Source organism: Dromiciops gliroides, chromosome 6 (genome assembly GCF_019393635.1).
Source record: "Dromiciops gliroides isolate mDroGli1 chromosome 6, mDroGli1.pri, whole genome shotgun sequence".
NCBI classification, from domain to species: domain Eukaryota; kingdom Metazoa; phylum Chordata; class Mammalia; order Microbiotheria; family Microbiotheriidae; genus Dromiciops; species Dromiciops gliroides.
In genome coordinates this window covers 93,857,560-93,877,523 of record NC_057866.1, presented here as the reverse complement: position 1 = coordinate 93,877,523, position 19,964 = coordinate 93,857,560, and the positions used below count along the sequence as shown (strand labels likewise).

General features: G+C 38.1%; 1 protein-coding gene across 3 annotated transcripts in view; it reads left to right on the top strand.

Moving 5' to 3' along the window:
* Positions 1–19,964, top strand: part of RGS12 (regulator of G protein signaling 12) — a 221,360-nt gene that overhangs the window by 8,934 nt on the left and 192,462 nt on the right. For all 3 annotated transcript variants that reach the window (XM_043972855.1, XM_043972852.1, XM_043972851.1), the window contains exon 2: positions 13,582–15,543. In XM_043972855.1, the coding sequence (XP_043828790.1) occupies positions 13,681–15,543 (1,863 nt within the window). In that variant the 5' untranslated portion in view covers positions 13,582–13,680. The remainder of the gene's footprint in view (positions 1–13,581; positions 15,544–19,964) is intronic.

Here is a 19,964-nt window from a genome sequence, read left to right as displayed (position 1 = left end):
AAAACAACATAAAGTTAAGCCAACCATAAGTGACCAATATATTTGTGGTTTTAATTATATACAGTTTACTATATATACTGTGTATATATCATACATGTTTTTATATATATATATAAACTTATAGTATACAATATTTGTTGTGTATATACAGTATATGCAATATGTGCTGTGCCACTTTAGAATGTAAACTCCTAGAAGGCAGAGACCAATTGTTTTGTATGATGCCTGATCTATTGTTTATATTCAATAAATATTAAGTAACAATCCATAACCTTTGTCCTTGCCTAATTTTCCAGCTACAGGTCCTTTTGAAAATTAAAGGGATTGCATATCTATATACATTGGGCTATAAATTTTACTTTTTCTAGGGATTAGAACCACTTAAAGTGTAATGTATTTAAAAAACTATATCAGTAAACCTGATCTCTTCTTCAAATAAACACGATAGATTTACATATGCCATATTCAGCACTTCCTTTCCACACTTAAAAAAAAAATAGCTGGCTCCAAGATCCTACTTGATATGAGTTCTTAATCTTACAAAGATGGGCTGCAGGTGTCAGTCATAAATATTAATGCAGGCATGCAGTTACTTGCTCATTTGAAGCACATGCTCTGGGGGTGACAGCAGAGCTTCATTCTTCCTAACTTAGTGTATTATTAGGCTGTACCCAGTGCTTTATAGAGAGACTTTTCTCATTTCTGCTTGGCACTTCATCCTCTTGTAAGTCTGCGTTACATCAACAGTGGAAAGGAGGAGGCAGAAATAAGCTAAGCAGAGAGCTCTGTTCTAAGTAGTTAAGGACTCACAGAGTGTTAGACAAATAATAATAATAACCAACATTTATGTGGCGCTTTAAGGTTAATGAAGTTCTTTCCCTACAACTACCAGCTAATAAGCTTTTCTTAAGTACTTACTGAACTACTCTAGGAGGTAGAGAATGCAAGTGTTATCTCTATTTTCTAGATGAGGGAACAGGCTCAAATTATATGACTTGCCCATGGGGGTCATCCAGCTATGAGTGCAGGTCTCTTGACTAAATCCATTGCCTTTCTTCAACAGCATGCTGTGACCACATATTAATTGCTTAAGATGTATGTGTTGAATTTTAATGAAACCAAGCCTACTAGTGTCACTAATCAGTATTAGTGTTGTCTCTTGCAATAAGGGATAATGAAGATTTTATGAGGGGATTTTTTCAACTTCTTTTCTAATGAGTACTTGACTAACAAATGACTATATTCCCAAATTTCATAATACTGTTTCCTAGGTCCTGTTTTAGATCACTTGTTTAGGTCTAGGGCTAGTGGTTAATTATGTTCCCTACAATGTTTTCAAACAAATATCTCTAAAAGTTATCGTGATTGAGAGTTGTCATCTCTGATTTCTTCAGCTCATCAGTGTTTTCCTAGTCCTCTTCCTAATTTTTTGTTATCCAGTGGTAATCTTTACTGCTTCTTGGGAGAGCATTTTTCTAAATAAACACCATGGCGTTGTAATTTAGGCTGCTCATGAAGAAGAATAGAGTATAAGTACTTTTGCAGAATAAAATCTAGGCACTTTCATCTTATGTGAGAGGCATCTTGATTTTTATAGGTCTGAAATAACATCTCAAGAACTCATTTGTCTTAAATTAATGATATAGTTTGAAACTACCAAGTTTTGAGTTTCAGACTGCTGTGTTCATTGTATTACCAGTTGAGAAATAAATTGTTAGAGTCCTTGTAGTCCTAAGGTACTTCTGTTTAACTGGGTAGAAATAGTAGTAGTAGGCACTGGGTAAGTGGGTAGGAGTTGCAGACTTCTAGATAGATGTTGTTTTAACATTACAGATGACTTCCTAATTCTCAAAGCTATCTAAGAAGGGGAATAGGCATAAAACATAAAAACATCAGTTTGCCTATGAAGGTTATTACAAATATTTTTATAGAACATATTTTTTTAAATTAAGCTTCAATCTGAGCAAACTTGATGCAAAAAAGCAATTTTCTTAATAAACTGATTTTTTTGTCCTTGATTTTGATTGTTAGTCACATTTCAGTAAACATTCTCTGTTACCTTCTCTTTCTATACTGACACTTATGACAAGGAAATTTATTTCAGCAGTACCAGTTAGTAGTATTTCTAGAGGGGTTTGGTAGGTATGAACTCTTAATTTCTTCTTTCATCTTAGGATGTTTCTGATAGTTTATGGACATCCTGTTGTCCTTAATATAAAATAGTAGCAGGTAACATTTAAAATTTTTTTAAGTGTTGGGCATATGAAAGGGGGAAAGAAGTAGGATGTTTGCCCTTTTTTAAAGGAATTACTCCATTCTGCCACTTATTTAGCATACCAGAAATATTCTTAACTGTGTTGAAATTTTTTTTTGGCAGGTCAAGAGGGTTAAGTAACTTGCCCAGGATCACACAATCAGTATCAAGTGTCTGAGGTCAGATTGGAACTCAGGTCCTCCTGAACCAAGGCCAGTGTTTTATCCACTGTGCCACCTAGCTGCCCCCCAAATGGATTTTCATTAATGCTTTATAACTGAGAAAGATGATAAACAACACAGCAACTTTACAATTTTTTTCTACCTAATATATATTTTAACCTAATACTACATACTACAGTTTAAAATTTTGTGCACAGGGCTGAACTTCTGCTTAATTCTATTTCTTAATATCTATTCATCATAGGACTCCTTGGTTTCCTTGATTACTAAAAATGGATTGAGAGCAATTATAGCTACTGTAACCAGTTTTTTGGGAAGGCACTACTTGTTGCATATCCCTGGCATTCCATAGAATTTCAGAGTTAGAAAAATCTTTAGATTCTATATGCCAAATCATGTACTTGGCCAAGAATCCCCTCTATGATCTTCCCACAAAGTCATCGTCTATCCTTAAATTGAAGACTTCTGTTAAGAATCTGTGACTTCCCAAGATGGCCCCTTTGACTTTTGGATATCTCTAATTGTTAGGAAGTTTTTCCTTATATCAGTCAATCTGCTTCATTATAGCTTCCATCCACTAGTCCTGATTTTGCTCTATAGGACTGAGCACAGGAAATCGGATTCCTCTTTCCACATGATATCTCTTTGCCTTCAGATCTTTGAAGACAGGTATATTCCCCTTAACCACTCAGTTTTTCAGGTTAAAAATCCATAGGCTAAATAGCCTTCAACATTAGTCTCTAGGCTTTTCACCATCCAGCATGTCCTCTGGAAAGTAAGTGAAACAGGTGAGACAGAAATTGAGGGATAGGAAGTTTTGGTGAGAGAGAAATTTCAGATCATGGATCAAGAGCCTGACTGTCTTTGTGTGTGGCTGAGGAGACAGAGTGAAAATGGGAGTCCTAGGAGGTTAGGAGGCTGTGACCTGGGAGGGCAGGGTACTCTGAGAGATAAACATGTACATTAAAGTGTCGAATTATGACAGCAGGGGTTTCCGTAGAGAGGAAGACTGTGAGAAAGGAGGGAGATTGACTTGAAGGTCAGTACATGACTGGGAGAAGGAGTTGGAATGGATGATAAGATGAATGGAATGAAGGACCAGGTGTATGCATTTTATACAAGAATTTAAAAGTAATTTAAAATAGTTTTACTTTAATTTACTATGATTTTTCCTATTTGTTCAAATTCTTTAAATGCTATTAATTAGAAGCACATATTATAATTTTGCAGATTTGTGCCGTATCAACTGATACAGCTTGGTCCATTGAAGCATTCTGTGATTCCTTTTAGGGCTGACTTTCTACTGACTGTCCCTGAGACCTAAAGGCTGAGACCTAAGATGATTTAGAATTTCTTTTGGAGCAGCATGAATTGATTTAACATTGCTAAACAGTTTAGGAGTCATATTGAGGCCATATACTGTAGAAAAAGTATTGGGATTGGAGTCAGGAGAAGCCATGTCAAAATGGGCAAGTCCTTTCACCTTCCTGAGCCTCAGTTTCCTCATCTTGCACCACTATTGGCATAGAGCTCTGCCAAAGAAAGCACTTTGCAAATGGGAGCTATTATTGAGGGCGGGTTATCTGTTTCTCCCTGAGTGTTGGAACAATAACACTTAGGGTGAGGTAAACTGCTCTTTGTGAACACTCCCACCACTCATCCTTTCCTGACTCTTGATATTTTTGAATTTTAATTAATGTACTGTTTTTGATGAGCTGACAGAAGGGCTTGCTTGAGTCTGAGGCTCCTTTCTTCAAAGCCTTCCCTTCTACCACAACAGATGAAGTAGATAGAACCTCGGTGACTCAGAAAATTGTCTGCCCCATTAAATAGTACTAAGTGCTGCTTAGTGGTATGCTAGTCTCCAAAGACAGCCCTAAAGGTGGAGAGAGCATATGTATTAAATATTGATCTTTGAGCCCAAAGCAGAGGGTTCTTTTCTGTTTTTATGTGTTTTTTAATGCAACTGTGTTGAGAGTGAGACTTGATCATTTGTATCACATTCATGGTAGGACCTTTCTTCTTGGGTTAGTCAGATGTCTGCTCTTTATAAACTAAATGTCATCCCAGAATAAATAGAGACTATTGTATTGTTTTCCCCGACACACAATGTTTGTATTGTATTTGACATTTTCCCCAAGAGCTGAATCTAAGTAGTTCATTTAAAAAGCAAATATTTGCAACAAGCTTGGAATTTATTTTTAAGTGAAATCTCTAACAATGCATTCTGTTTACCAGATAATGAAACAATGTCTGTGGGATATAAGATTGACATATAAGATGTGACCTTGTTATCAACCCTGTAGATTTAATTTCCTAAAGTCAAATTTTGAATTTAGTGCTGGGTGATTCCAACTGTTAGTTGGAATGTGTTCCTTGTCCTCCTCATGCATTTATAAAATGCCTAATAGGAAAACTCTTCTTCATAAGTTCAAATCTGGTCTCAGACACTTACTAGTTGTGTGACCCTGGATAAGTTGCTTCACCTTATTTGCCTCAGTTTCCTCATCTGTCAAATGAGCTGGAGAAGAAGTGGCAAAACACTCCAGTATCTTTGCCAAGAAAACTCCAAATGGGGTCACGAAGAGTTGCATGTGACTGAACAACAGATAACAAACATGTGATGCGTTATAAAGAATTGTAATGTTTTTAACGATGTGATTTGTCTAGCACATCATGTTTTTTGTTTTTTTTTTAGTGAGGCAGTTGGGGTTAAGTGACTTGCCCAGGGTCACACAGCTAGTAAGTGTTAAGTGTCTGAGGCTGGATTTGAACTCAGGTACTCCTGACTCCAGGGCTGGTGCTCTATCCACTGCGCCACCTAGCTGCCCCTACATCATGTTTTTTAAAGTGTGTTCCTGTAGAAGCATAGGATGGTAGAACTGGAAGATCGTAGAGATCATCTAGTGTAATCCTATTCTTTTACAAATGTTGAACCTTAGTCATATCAACTTAGAGTTGAAAGGGAACTCTGGCTGACTAGTTTAACCCATACCTGACCCCAAATCCCCAAAGCAGTCATGTAAACCTTGCCTTGAAGACTTTGGATGGGGATAAAGCAGGCAGTGGTGGAGGGTGAGGATAAGAAATGGGGGATGGGGGTAGGGAGGTACTTCTCAAGGCAGTCCATTCCACCTTTGGAAAGCCAGTTGTTGGGAAGATTTTTCCCCCCTTACATAGAGCTTAATTCTATCTTTCTCTGACTTCTATTCAAGCAGAGTGCCAAACAGTATATGAAAACAACAAATATTAAGTGCTTACTGTATGCAGAGCATTGTGCTAGGTAATGAGAGAAAGAATTTGTTTCATGATCTAGTGGACTTAAAAGGCATGGAGACAGATAACTTTAATATGCTAAATTAGATGATAAATGCATAAGAGAATCACAAAACAAAATGATATGATAGGTCTGAGAGAAAAGCCTTATCAACTGAAGGGATCATGGAAGACTTCCTGGAGTAGATGGCATTTGGGATTTAAAGAATGGGTAGAAATTCAATAGATGTAGAGGGAAGGCATTCCTTGAATTGGAAATTGCGTGTGCAAAGGTACATACACACATATTTAAGAATGCAGTGTATGCTTGAGGGCCAGTTTCCTAGTGTGTTTAGACTATGGAGGATAGTAACATAAGATAAGGCTAGAAATGTAGAGTGCTGGTGGATTGTGGAGGATAAACTTATTTAGACAAACTGAGACTTGAAGAGGTTAAATGATTTGTCCAAAGTCACACCGATACTGAGTGGCAGAGTGAGGATTCACACCTAGGCCCTCCACTCCTAATCTACCCTTTTCCTACCATACCAGTTGGAACTTGAGCCAGAAAGCAGTAAGGACCCACTAAAGGTTTTTGATCAGAGAAAGGGCATGACCAGATCTGTGTGTAAGAAAGATTATTCTGGTAGTTATATGAAGGGTGAATTAGGGAAATTGGAAATGAGAAGACCTCAAAGGACACTATTGCAGTAGTTCAACTGGAAGCTAGCGAGTGCCTCTACCAGAGGTGGCAGTGGGAGTAAGAAGAGGGATTTGAGAGATGATGTGGAAATGGAGTCACAGGAGCTAATTACTAATTAGATAGGTGAAGATGAAGGCCTTTGACTAATACTTGTATGTCATAATTTCAACACCCCTTCCCATCGTGGTTGCCCTCTCTGTATGTACTACAGTTTATCAATACCCTTCCTAAAGTCTAAGCAAAATAGGCCAGATGTCATCTGACCAGAGTAGAGTATAGTGGTTCTGTAACTTCCCTGGTTCTAGATAATAGGCTTTTATTAGTGTAATTTAGTTTGAAGTTTCAGCAGGACACCTGAGTGAGGATGAACAGCATGAATACCACCTGGTAGTATCCCATTCTTTATGTATGAGGAAACTTAGAAACATATTCTAAGCATGGAAATAAACAGTTAACTAGCATCCACCGTGGGCACTTAAAAATAACCTGCAGGTTAGTTTCTTTATTTCCACTGACAAAATAATGAATGATCCCATTTAGTGCCCAGAAGATGGAAGCTAGCATTCCCTTAAGTGACTTACACAGTCCTCATCCTTGTTTCATGCTACATATATTTCTTTCTTTCTTTTTTTTTGCAGGATATATTTCTTTACCATATAAGACACAATGTCAATATAGAAGCAATGTTGAACAAAGTACAGATTAATTATACCATTATTCCATAGCAAGCATTTATTAAGCACCTCCTATATACTAGGAGGGGTGTACGGGTGTTCAAGGATGATTAGCACCTAGTGTGATGTCTGGCCAACTGCTTTTCAGGGCTGCTCAACTCTCACCAGTGGCTCCAAGAAGCTGTAGCATGAGCACACCCAGGTAAACCATGTGGGCAGATGGACTAAACCAGGTTGAGGATAACTGATGAGCCTCAGATTCATTGGTGAGTTAGAGAAATGTCTACCCCAAGTATGGAAAGATTTCTCCCAGCAGAATGGGTGGATGAGAACAATTTGTTCCCATGGCCATGAAGGCAGCTGACACAGGCACTGTGGAGCACTTAGAGCTTGGTCAGACATCCGAAATGCCAATGTCATCCACTGTATTCTGGGCCATTACCAGTCATCTTGACTTTTCCTTTGCCATTGACTGGACTTTGTTGACTCAGGAAGAGACAGTAAGACTGATGACTTTGTGTAACTCTGCCTCATTTAAATCTAATCCACACATGGGTCAAGACATCACCCTGGGATGTCATTGGTCCTCTTTGAAAACGAAGGACAAACAACAACTACATACTAGGTACTATTGTAGGTTTTAGTGATACAATTATAAAAAATGAAACAATCCCTCTTCTCAAGGTGATTAGATAGGTGAGTTGTATCTATAGTTATAGGATCATCTATTTACCCCAAAAGTCCATTTAGATGCACTATGTCAGTTATTTTTTAGCATTTTTCCCCTCAGAGATTTAGGGCTCTCAAAAAGAAGAAAGAATTTGGAATGAGATAGTACTAGATAATGTTAGATAGAATTTATTAAGCACCTACTAGGTTCCAGGCACTGTGCTAAGCAATATAAGAAAGGGAAAAGACAGCTCCCTTGGGAAACTCATAATCTAATGGGGAGACAATGTGCAAACAACTATGTGCAAATAAGCTGTTAATACAGGATAAATTAAAGTAATCAATAGAGGAAAGGTAATAGAATTAAGTGAGATTGAGAAAGAAGGTATAGGATTTTCGTTCAGGCCTGAAGGCTGTCAGGGAAGCTGGAAGGGTAGGGATGAGGAGAAAGCATTCCTAGCATGATGGATAGTCACTGAAAATGCCTGGAGCTGAGAGGTGGAGTGTCTTACTGATCTGAAGATCAGTAAGGAGACCAGTGTTACTGGATAGAAGTGTATAATGAAAGTCAATAGTGATCCTGGTTCAAAAGGACCCTAGGGCAGATAAGATAATTCATGAATTGTCTTGCGAATTTGGGTTCTTGGGAACCATACAATGGTTAAAAACTCTAGCCAAGGAGTCAAATGATTATGTCTGAGTCCCATCTCTGACAGTTACTGGTTGGGATAGTATAGTATTACTACTTTCCTACCTATCTTATAGGGTTGTTGTGAAACCCCAAATTATATATATATATTTATTTATTTATTTATTCTACTTTAGTATTTTTGACATTATATTCTTTTAGTCTTAGAAATGCTTTTGAGCCCATAATGCTTACCACATCCCTATGAGGTGGGTATGGTCGTTATTTTGCTCCTGTTTTACAGAGGAGGAATCGAAAAATATGGAGCGGTTAAATGAATTGCCTGAGCTCTTATACTTCTATGCTTAAGATGAATGTGATCTCATAAATGTACGAAGTCCCTTTAGTGATGCAGATTATCACCCTCTCTATACCCTCTCAGCATCCTTGGTACTCTTATCTGGGTCTTCTTGTAAATTATCCTCAGAAGGTCTCTATACACCTTGCTGGGAATAATCCTCTAGCTCTCTTGACATAGAATGGATACCAGTATTATACAAGATATTTGATGGTTTTGTCTTGTATTTGCTACAGCTTCTTTTCTGGTCTGCCATCTCTTGGGTAACATCCATTCTATGGCTCTCTTGTGAGATCTGTGCGGTTAATATGTTGGAGCCTACTCATGCCCACCATGTGCTTCTTTATTGTCCTTTGGGTAACTCTCAACTTTAATTCTTTTAAAAATATTTTTTTAGTATTTTATTTTTTCTCAATTACATGTAAAAACAATTTTTAATGCTAGTTTTTAAAAATTTTGAGTTCCAAATTCTCCCCCTCCTCTCCCCTCTTCCATTGAGAAAGCAAGCAATTTGATGTAGCTTATACATGTGCAGTTATGCAAAATATTTCCTTATTAGCTACATTGCAAAAGAAAACACAAACCAAGAATACCTAAACAAACAAGTTATTTAGTTTAGTTTTTTAGTAAAAAAATATACTTCTATCTTCATTCAGACTCCATCAGTTCTTTCTCTGGAGATGGGTAGTAATTTTCATTATAACTCCTTTAGAATTGTCTTAGATCATTGTATTGCTGAGAATAGCTTAGTTATTCACAGTTGATCAATGTACAATATTGCTGTTACTCTGTACAATGTTCTGGTTCTGCTCATTTCACTTTGTGTCAGTTCATGTAAGCCTTTCCAGGTTTTTCTGGGAGTATCCTGCTTGCCATTTCTTATAATCCAATAATTCTTGAATGATCTCTCCTTGATTTATTTTCCAGGTTAGTTGTTTCTTTCCTGATGAGATATTTCATGTTTTCTTCTCCTTTTTCATTCTTTTGATTTGATTTTATTGTTTCTTGATGTCTTATTGAGTCATTAGATTCTACCTGTTGAATTCTAATTTTTAAGAAATTACTTTCTTTAGTGAGCTTTTGTATCTCCTTTTTCATTTGTCCAATTCTACTTTTTAAGGAGTTCTTATCTTCAGTGAATTTTTGTACGTCTTTTTCCATTTGGCCACTTCTGCTTTTCAAAGAGTTATTTTTTTCTTTAGTGGATTTCCTTTACCATTTGACCTATATTTTTTAAGGTGGTATTTTCTTTTTTCCCCCTTTACTCCTTCCTTTAAACATTTTTTGGGGTTTATTTAGTATTTTATTTTCCCCTAATTATATGTGAAAACAATTTTGACATCCATTTGAAAAACTCTATGTTCCAAATTCTCTTCCTTTCTCTACCCCTGCCCCCAGGTGTTATTTTCTTCAGTATTTTTTGTGCCTCCTTTACTAAGGTGTTGACTTTTTTTCATGATTTCCTTGTAACACTATCATTTCTTTTCCCAATTTTTCTTCTGCATCTCTTATTTGACTTTTAAAATCTGTTTTAAGCTCTTATGGGAATTCTTTTTGGGCCAAAGGCTAGTTCACATTTTTCTTTTAGGCTTTGGGTATAGCAGTTTTGACTTTGTTTTCTTCTGAGTTGGTGTTTTGATCTTCCCTGTTACCATAGTAACTTTCTATGGTCGGGTTATTTTGTTGTTGTTTGTTCATTTTTCAGCTTATTTCTTGACTTTTAACATTATATTAAAGTCGGGCTGTTCTTACAGGCACTGTTCCAAGGTTCAGGTTTTTTATGCAGCTGTTTTCAGAGCTAGTCCTGGGGGTATGTGAGTTTTTACTTTTTTTAGAATGGTATGATCTAAGGAGAGGTGTGTTTACTACTCTCCTGGTCTGTGCTGTGGTCTGTAAGTGACAATAAGCACTCTTTTCTGTCCTGGAACCATGCCTAGGGTCCCTGTTCCACTGCAGTCTCAAGCTCTTGTGTACTAGTACTCTTCCTTGTCCTGGGACTGCAACCTGGGATTGTGAATTGGATCTGTGTATGGGCAGTGCTGAAGAGTCCTGCACCCTATGCTAGAAAAGGGTCCCCTATAATCTTTTTCTGACTGGTTATCTGACCCATTTACTATCTGTAGGTTGAGAGCTCTGGAAGATGCTGCTGCTACTGATTCAATTGCCCCCAAGACTTGCTTCTGGCTTGCTGGGGGAATTGCCTGTGCTGAACTAGCCTCCATTCTTACCCTGATGCAGCAGTCCTTTCCTGCTCACCTTCTAAATTGTCTTGGGCTAGAAAATTGTTTCACTCCATCCTTTTGTAGGTTCTGCTGCTCCAGAGCTCATTTTGAGGCATTATTTAATATTTGGAGGGGAATTTGGGAGAGCTCAGGCAAGTCACTGCCTTTTCTCTGCTATCGTGACTCCTCCCTCAGCCTTATTAATTCTTTGTAGATTTTTAAGCTATCACATGCTTTATATTGAAAGAATGCGGCTTTTTTTTTTAATGGGGCTAAATTTGTGGTCACAAGCTCTTTGTACTAGTTATCTAAATGAACAGCATAGTCTAAATAGCAGCTATTCCTCATCTACTTGGTTTTTCCTGTATACATAGTTAGGCTGAACACTTCTGAGTGCTTTACAATCTCATTAGGAGATGGCAGCATTCTGGGCCTTAATGAAAATAGGAGCATGTGGAGATCCTTACCAACTATAGAGAAGCCCTCTTTCATTTGAACTCTGTTCAGGACATTTTTTAAAACAAGAACAAACATTTTTGGCTCACCCATGTCTCCCTGTTTATGCGGGACAGAATAATTATCAGAAGATTGTCAAACAAAGTTATGCTTGTTTCAATATTTTTCAAGGAATCTTGTGTGATTTTCGCATTTGCATGGGAGATGCCTGAAGGTAGCATTTTGTTTTACCTGCTCACATGGTTTTGTTTTGTTTTGTTTTCTTTTTTTTTGGTGAGGTAGTTGGGGTTAAGTGACTTGCCCAGGGTCACACAGCTAGTAAGTGTTGTAAAGAATTAATTGTTATTTGAGGTTTTTATGCCAATTAGAATATACAAGGGGGGAGCCAAATATTCAATCATGGTGCAGTTCAAAATGAACCGACTTTTCTCTGACCAGCAAGATAAACGCTAAGGTTTTTTAAGAGCAAGGGAGATTGCCTAAGGGGGCAGTGGGGGAGGGGCAAGAAGGTCCCCCAGGTTAGTTGGTTCGTGGCCAAATAAGGGGGAGGTGGGTTGGGTTAAAGAAATCCACTAGGTTAATCAACTCCTGGTTGACTCGCCAAAGACTGTGGGGACCAATTTTTAACTGGGGAGTGTTAGCTAAGCGGCTCACCGCAATATTGGGGCAAGGAAGGAGACCGGCAGCCTCCTTCAAAACAGAATAGGATTTATTTTAACAAGAACAAACTTAAAAAAACCCCACAAACAGGATCAGTAGGATCAAGGGAAAGGAAATAAAATGGGGAAAGGGAAATTATACAACCTGAAGAAATACCACCACCCAGGAATCAGCTGAGAATACACAGCAGAGCCCCTGTCACCTTCCAGTGTCCAGCTAGAATGGCCAATTCTCCTCCCCCAATCCCAGAAATCCCCCGGCCCCCAGCCAATTGGATGACCTCTCTGACAGTCACATGACTGTCCTCACTAGGCTTCCAATCATTATAATTTTACCAGGCCCATGAAGGTGTCAGTGAGTGGTGATGACATGAGGTGCCAGTGCCATGGCAACAGCTACAACCAGTGGGTGGAGCACCATGCGGTTTTTGGAGCCCCAGGCCAGTGCACGCCCAGGCATAAAAACCTCAAATAACAATTAATTTTTTACAGTGTCAAGTGTCTGAGGCCAGATTTGAACTCAGGTCCTCCTGACTCCAGGGCCAGTGCTCTATCCACTGCACCACCTAGCTGCCCCATACGTGGTTTTTATTAAAAAATAAGCTGAACAGTCAACAAATAAGCATAGTGGGTTCTTGTATTTTCTCTACTTTTTAGTCAACTACATGACTGGGAAGATATGATCTACTATAGAATATTATTTGTAAAAGTCTATCCTTATACCTCTAGTAAGAATGCTTGATGTATTAGTATAGATTAGTCTCATAAAATATTATGAAGATGGGAAAGTTAACATTTATTTTGGTAATTTTGCCCATTGTTTTAGCCTGTTGAGAGCTTTTGGAATTCTGTTTTGTCCTTCATCAAAATCCAGCTTCCCCCAATTTCGGCTGCCTGAAAAGACACAATGATGTAGTCAGTGCTTCTCTTTAAGCATTATAGAAATAGGAAATGTGAAAGAATATCTGCTCCCCATGTAAAGTGCCATTGTGAAAGGAAAGCTCCTAGCTTCATTTTGAGGTTCAGTTGTAGTATCTTTTTTGTTTTGTTTTGCCTAAATATTTATTCTGTGATAGTTTTCTATTACTTGTAATCTAATTTGATTAACATGTTCCTGAAATTTAAGATAACGAAACCATGAGGCTTTCATTTACATTGTGCTCTGGTGCTTCACTGAGCTGTGGATGAACCAAGGTTCTCAGAGGTTGTGCCAGTGGAGCCCTAGCTCTGGCAGGTATTACAGAATTGGAGAAGTGTCAACTAAGTGCCTGGCAGTTGTCCCTCAGTCTGGTCTATGAGGATCATCCTAGCTGGTCATCAGAGGGTTGGCACTAAGGAATACTTTTTTTTTCTTGTTTTGCTTGGGCTATTCACAAAACGTGTCTGTTAAGATGTAAAGGAGTTATAATCTGTACTAGTAGGGCACCACATCTGTTAAATCATGTATCTTTTGAATTACTGAATTGTTGGGATTGTGTGTAAAGGAAACATTAAATTGTGATGTATTTATTTTTTCCACAGGGCATTATCGTGGGAAAGAATGGTTGCATCCAGCATTCTATGAAATATGGATACAAATTGAAATAATTAAAGGATTCTCATTCTCAGAAACATAACAAAATGTATAAACCAGCAGAGACTGTGAAACGTCGACTCAACACGCATGCGCCACCGAGGATAAGAAGTGTGGATGTTGCTAGAGGCCGAGCTGGGTATGGATTTACCCTTTCCGGACAAGCTCCTTGTATTCTCAGCTGTGTTATGAAAGGGAGCCCTGCGGATTATGTAGGACTAAAAGCTGGAGACCAGATATTTGCTGTCAATGACATCAATGTCAAAAAGGCTTCTCATGAAGATGTAGTGAAGCTCATAGGGAAGTGTTCTGGGGTGCTGCATATGGTAATTGGGGAAGGCAGCAGTCCAATGGACTCTTGTTCTAGTGATGAAGAAGTTGGATTTTATGAAGGAAAAGGCTGGCTAAAGCCCAAACTTGATTCCAAAGCATTAGGCATCAACAGAGCAGAGAGAGTTGTTGAAGAAATGCAATCTGGTGGAATTTTTAGCATGATCTTTGAAAATCCTACTCTTTGTGCTGCTAATTCAGATCACTCGAAACCAAAACAAAGATCCCTTTCAGAGTCAGCTGCTGCTCGGTTTGACATTGCACAGGAAGGCATAAATAACCCAAATTATAATCTCCATTCTAAGGAAGAAATATCTAAAGCCATACATGATGATTCCGTTTTCAGTATTGGACTAGAAAATCATGATGACTTTGGTTTAGATGCAAGCATTCTAAATGTTGCCATGGTGGTAGGTTATCTAGGTTCAATAGAACTTCCTTCAACTAGCTCCAACCTTGAATATGATAGTCTGCAGGCTATTCGTGGATGTATGAGACGCTTGCGGGCAGAACAGAAAATCCATTCATTGGTGATGATGAAGATTATGCATGATTGCATTCAACTGTGCACTGACAAAGCTGGTGTAGTAGCTGAATATCCTGCAGAGAAACTAGCATTTAGTGCAGTATGCCCTGATGACAGAAGATTCTTTGGCTTGGTCACCATGCAGACTAATGATGATGGAAGTTTAGCTCAGGAAGATGAAGGAGTTTTGAGAACTTCTTGTCATGTTTTTATGGTAGATCCAGAGCTATTTAGCCATAAAATTCATCAAGGTATTGCAAGGCGATTTGGGTTTGACTGTACAGCAGATCCAGACACTAATGGTTGTTTAGAATTCCCAACATCATCTTTACCTGTTCTGCAATTTATTTCAGTCCTATATAGAGATATGGGGGAATTGATTGAAGGAATGAGAGCACGGGCCTTCCTAGATGGTGATGCTGATGCTCATCAGAATAATAGCACAAGCAGCAATAGTGATAGTGGCATTGGCAATTTCAACCAGGAAGAAAAAAGCAACAGAGTTCTGGTGGTTGATTTAGGAGGCAGTTCAAGCAAGCACATTCCTAGTAATATGTGGGAAAATCCAGGAGGAAGAGCACCAAACCCACCTACAGCACATTGGAATGGGTTCTGCCTCGATTCAGAAGGGAATTCTTTAGAAGCAACTCAGAATGTTTGTGATTTAAATAAGCATTTAGGACCTTCTTCCCGATTGGAAGTTCCTCTCGTTTCTTCACGGAGTTCAGTCCCTCCTTCCAAAAGAAGTGCTATGGGTATAGGTGGTGGTTCCAACCAAAGGTGGCTGCCTGTCCATGTCCTCCAGGAATGGCAACATGGTCATGCCAGTGATCAGGAGTCATACACGGATTCTACAGATGGATGGTCCAGTGTGAATTGTGGAACACTTCCTCCTCCAATGAATAAAATTCCAGCTGACCGGTACAGGGTTGAGGGTAGCTTTGTTCAGCCTCAATTAAGTGTTCACAAGAGTGAATGGTCTAAAAAAGCTTTTGGAATGCAAAACATCTTTGGCCCTCATCGAAATGTTAGAAAGATGAAAGAGGAGAAAAAGGTAAGCAATTCTTAGACTATTCTTAACAAAAATCAACAACTTGGATAAGTAATTTTGGTCAGTTATTAAAGAAGTCATGTAAGTTTCCTTTTTATATGTAACTGCCAAATGTGCATACTTCAGTTTCCAAATTCATTGAAGACTCATGTTAAGAAAACTGACAAATAAAAATGTGAATCAATGAAACAGGTCTCTTTTGCAAAAGACAAAAATTAATAGGCCTTATTCCTTACTTGATGATTCAGCAAGATTCAGGTTTTTATAAATCAAATATATTCAAAATAGACTTATATTTATCTACACAGTTCCTTCAGGAACACGGCTATTGATAAGTGAAGTACACATAGAATTATAGAATCCTGGTTTTAGCGGCAAATATTTAGAAAAGGAAGCAGTGATCATAAAGAGCCAGCATGACTTCATCAGGAACAGATTATGCCAGAGTACATTAAAAAAAAAATAGGTTTGTTAAACTGGTAGATCAAGGGAATGCTGTAGATATAGCTTACCTAGATGTTAGCAAAGTATTTGGTAACTTTTTCATGACATTTTTGTGGAAAAGACGGGGAAATGTGGGCTAGATAATAGTATTATTAGGTGGATAGAGAATGGATCGGATGGTTGATCAGAAAGAGTTTGATGTCACCTGGAAAGGTGGTTTCCAATAGAATGCCCCAGGGATTAGTGCTTGACCTTATGTTATTTAACATTTTTGCCAGTGACTTGTTAAAACACATAGGTGGTGGTTTTATCAATTTTTCAGATGACACAGTTGGGAAGTATCAAAACAGTGTATTCAAAAAAGTCTTGAAAAAATGTCTTGACAGGTTAGAACACTGGGCTGAATTAGAAATGGCATTTAACAGGGATACATGTCATATTTTGGGTTAAAAAATCAACTTCACAAGTACATGATGGGAAATATGGATAGGTAACAATTTGAAAATCATCTGAGGGTTTTAGTGGACAGTAAGCTCAATATAAGTCAACAGTGTGATATGGTAGCCAAAAAAAATCACCTAGTGAAGTCTTCACTACATTAAGAAAGGCATAGTTTTCAAGAACAATAATGAGACAATCCTACTGGATTTTGTCTTGGTCAAGCTAAGTAATTTTGTATTCAGTTCTAGGATACACATTTTTAGATGGATTTTGATAAGTGGGAAAGTGGAAGATTATCTGGGAGGATCACAGAGTGGTGTAGGGCTTCAAATTCTTGCGATTTGAGGACTGGCTGAACAAGGGAAGAACTTAGGAGAGTAGGGGCTTGATAATTGTCTTCAAATATTTAAAAGCCTTTCTTATTGAAAAATGGATTAAAATTGTTATTCTTGGCCTTAGAGGGTAGAACTCAGAGTAATGGGTAAAAGTTTCAAAGAGAATTTAGATTTGATCTAAGGAAATACAATTAGAAGCCTACAGAAACCGAATGCATTGTCTCAAGTGGTATAGATTCTTTCTCATTCAAGGTCTTCTAGCAAAGACTACTTTTGTTTGTTGTTGTTTTTTTGCGGGGCAATGGGGGTTAAGTGACTTGCCCAGGGTCACACAGCTAGTAAGTGTCAAGTGTCTGAGGCCGGATTTGAACTCAGGTACTCCTGAATCCAGAGCTGGTGCTTTATCCACTGCACCACCTAGCTGCCCCCGCAAAGTCTACTTTTTAGGAATGTTGTAGGAAAAAAAATTTTTTTTTTCAGGTTGTACTTGATAACTACCTCAGAGTCCTACCTCTGAAATTCCACAATTAGAGATCATATAGTCCAGCCCCCTAGTTTGATAAGTGAGGAAACTTATTTTCAGATAGGGAAAAAAAATTTGCTTTAGGTGATTCAGATAGTAAGCAGCAGGGCCAGAATTATTGTTTAAAATAATCTTATGAACTCTAAAGAAATGCTTTATTTTAACATCTTTATCTCTTTTCACTTAATGTAAATGCCTATCATTGTATTACTTTTGAAGGAAGACAGGGACTTTGTTTGTTTTTTTTTTTCAAGGCAGTGATGGTTAAGTGACTTGCCCAGGGTCACACAACTAGTAAATGTCAAGTGTCTGAGGCCTGATTTGAACTCAGGTCCTCCTGAATCCAGGGCCAGTGCTGTCTCCACTGTGCCACCTAGCTACCCCCTTTTTTAAAAAATGTCAATCTTTATTAAAAGTAATACAATGGGGGGTAGCTAGGTAGATAGAGCACCAGCTCTGGTGCTCTACAGATTTGTAGCTCATGATATGAGCTGTGATATGGCTATGGTTTTGCTTTACTCCTGTAGTAGTCTTTGTTGGACTCCCCAGAGTGTTTGAGAGGAAATGTCGGACCTGCACCAGCTTTTGAATTTGGAGGTGGGGAAGGGGACTTAGAATCACAGACCATAGTAACTTGAAAAGGGGACTTTGGATATCATCATGTCCAAAGAACTAAACATGAAACTGTTTATTGTTTCTGACCATGGAGATATGTTTTATTATGGATGCTAGAGATATCATAGAAAAATCTTCAGGTATCCACCTGATTCTTCAGTAAACTAATTGTATAACATTACTTATGATAGGGGACCTTCAGAGTGAGGTAGAATAGTGTGAAAAATAACAGGAGTTCTGGGGAAAATGCTTCTTGATCTAGAAAACTTAAATTTCATTGGTGATGACACACCCTCATGTAAATCCAAGCCCCCCATGCCTTAGGAGATGGGTCTTCATGGATTGTTATCATTAAACAAAACCAGACAAACTCCTCACCTGGTGAACAGGGTGAAACTTCAGGCCCAGAAAAAGGACCCGTGACCCTTGGAAAAGTGAATCAGTATCTGTTAACTACTTAATGCAGCACCATTATCATGATTATACATAGTGACATGTTGGTACAGCATCTCTCTTAAGCTTCACAAACTTCCTCACAGTAACCCTGCCTCACTCAGCTATTAATTGTGAGAGCTGAGATTCCAGCTGAGGTGCTATGGCTAAGAGACCTCTACACATATTACCCACTCAAAAAATATTTGTTGAATCCAAATGTTGCTTGTTATAACATTTTATCCCTTAGTGCTACTGAAGAATCTGCAATGCACACAGAATCTGACTTATTGCTCAACTTTTATTGTGGCTGTCCATGATACGAACCTTGGCATAGGATCAATTAATTATGATGTATTTTATAGTTCATTTTATAGCTCAAGGCTAAAAAAGAATTCCACAAAAGTTTGATTTATGGACTGACAAGCTTAATTGATATTGGCAGGAAATATGGCAGTTAGTATGTCAGCAAATAGTTTGGGGAAGGCTGTAAATTAAAAAGAAAGGAGAAACTAAGGATATTCTGCAGCAAATGGAGAGTCTTACTGAACTAGTTGTGATTCTTGAAACCAATGAATGTCACACTTAGACTCATGTGTTGGATAAAAAATAAAACCAAGCCAAACCTGTCATTTAATGGATTCACAAATTAGACAAAAAACAGCTTTATGATCCAGAAACCAAGGGCAGTCACTAAGGAGTGACTTCTTACTAAGGTTTAAATGAGAGCCTCCCAGAAGATCTTGTTTATTTTTGTGTGTATGAGAGGAGAGGATTCTGGGAAAACACTACTTGGCTTGCTGACAATGAACAGGATTAGTCCCCTTGTCTTTTCTTGACCACAAGGCCTTATTTTATTTTGGTTTACTTTTCCAATGAGGAGAAACTGATTAAGAAAACAAAAATAATGGAGAGGGACATTAGTGATCACAATCCTTTTCCTATGGCATAGCAAATTACAGGTTCATCAAATACCACACCAAGAGGATATTGGATTTCAGTGAAACAAAATTTCTGTGATTAGTCTGGTACAATGAGAAGAAGGAAGAAGTGTTAGAACAGATTGTGGGAAAAGTCTAGAGAATCTTAAAAGACCATGTTTAAGGCTGCACAGATTATAACTCCCCTGAAAGAGATGATTTTAAGAAATAAGAAATGTTAGTTAATGGAAACAGTGAGTTTCAAAGAGGAATAAATTTAATAGAGTTCTGCAATAGAAACTGGAAACCACCTCAGAGGTTCTAATCCCTACTTGAGCAGGAACTTCCATTATTCTTCAGACAGGTGGTCATCCAGCCTTCACTCGGAGACCTCCAGGGAGGGGGGAATTCACTTCTTCCAAAGGATTCTTGTTTGGATTTTGGACTTTTCTGACCTGAGAGAAAACCAATCAAACAGATTATGCCAACATAAAGATTGAATGAGACTCAAATAAAGAGATCTGAGAAGATAGCTCTAACTTACTCCTTTGTGGAAGTGGGAGGTCTACAGGTGTCACACATTGTACATGTTTTCAGACCTCAATGTATCAATCAGTTTTCCTCTCTTAAGAAAATACTATTTGTTATATGGATTAGCTCTCAGAGACAGATTGGAGGAGGAATACATGGGATATCATGATAAAGAATACCTGT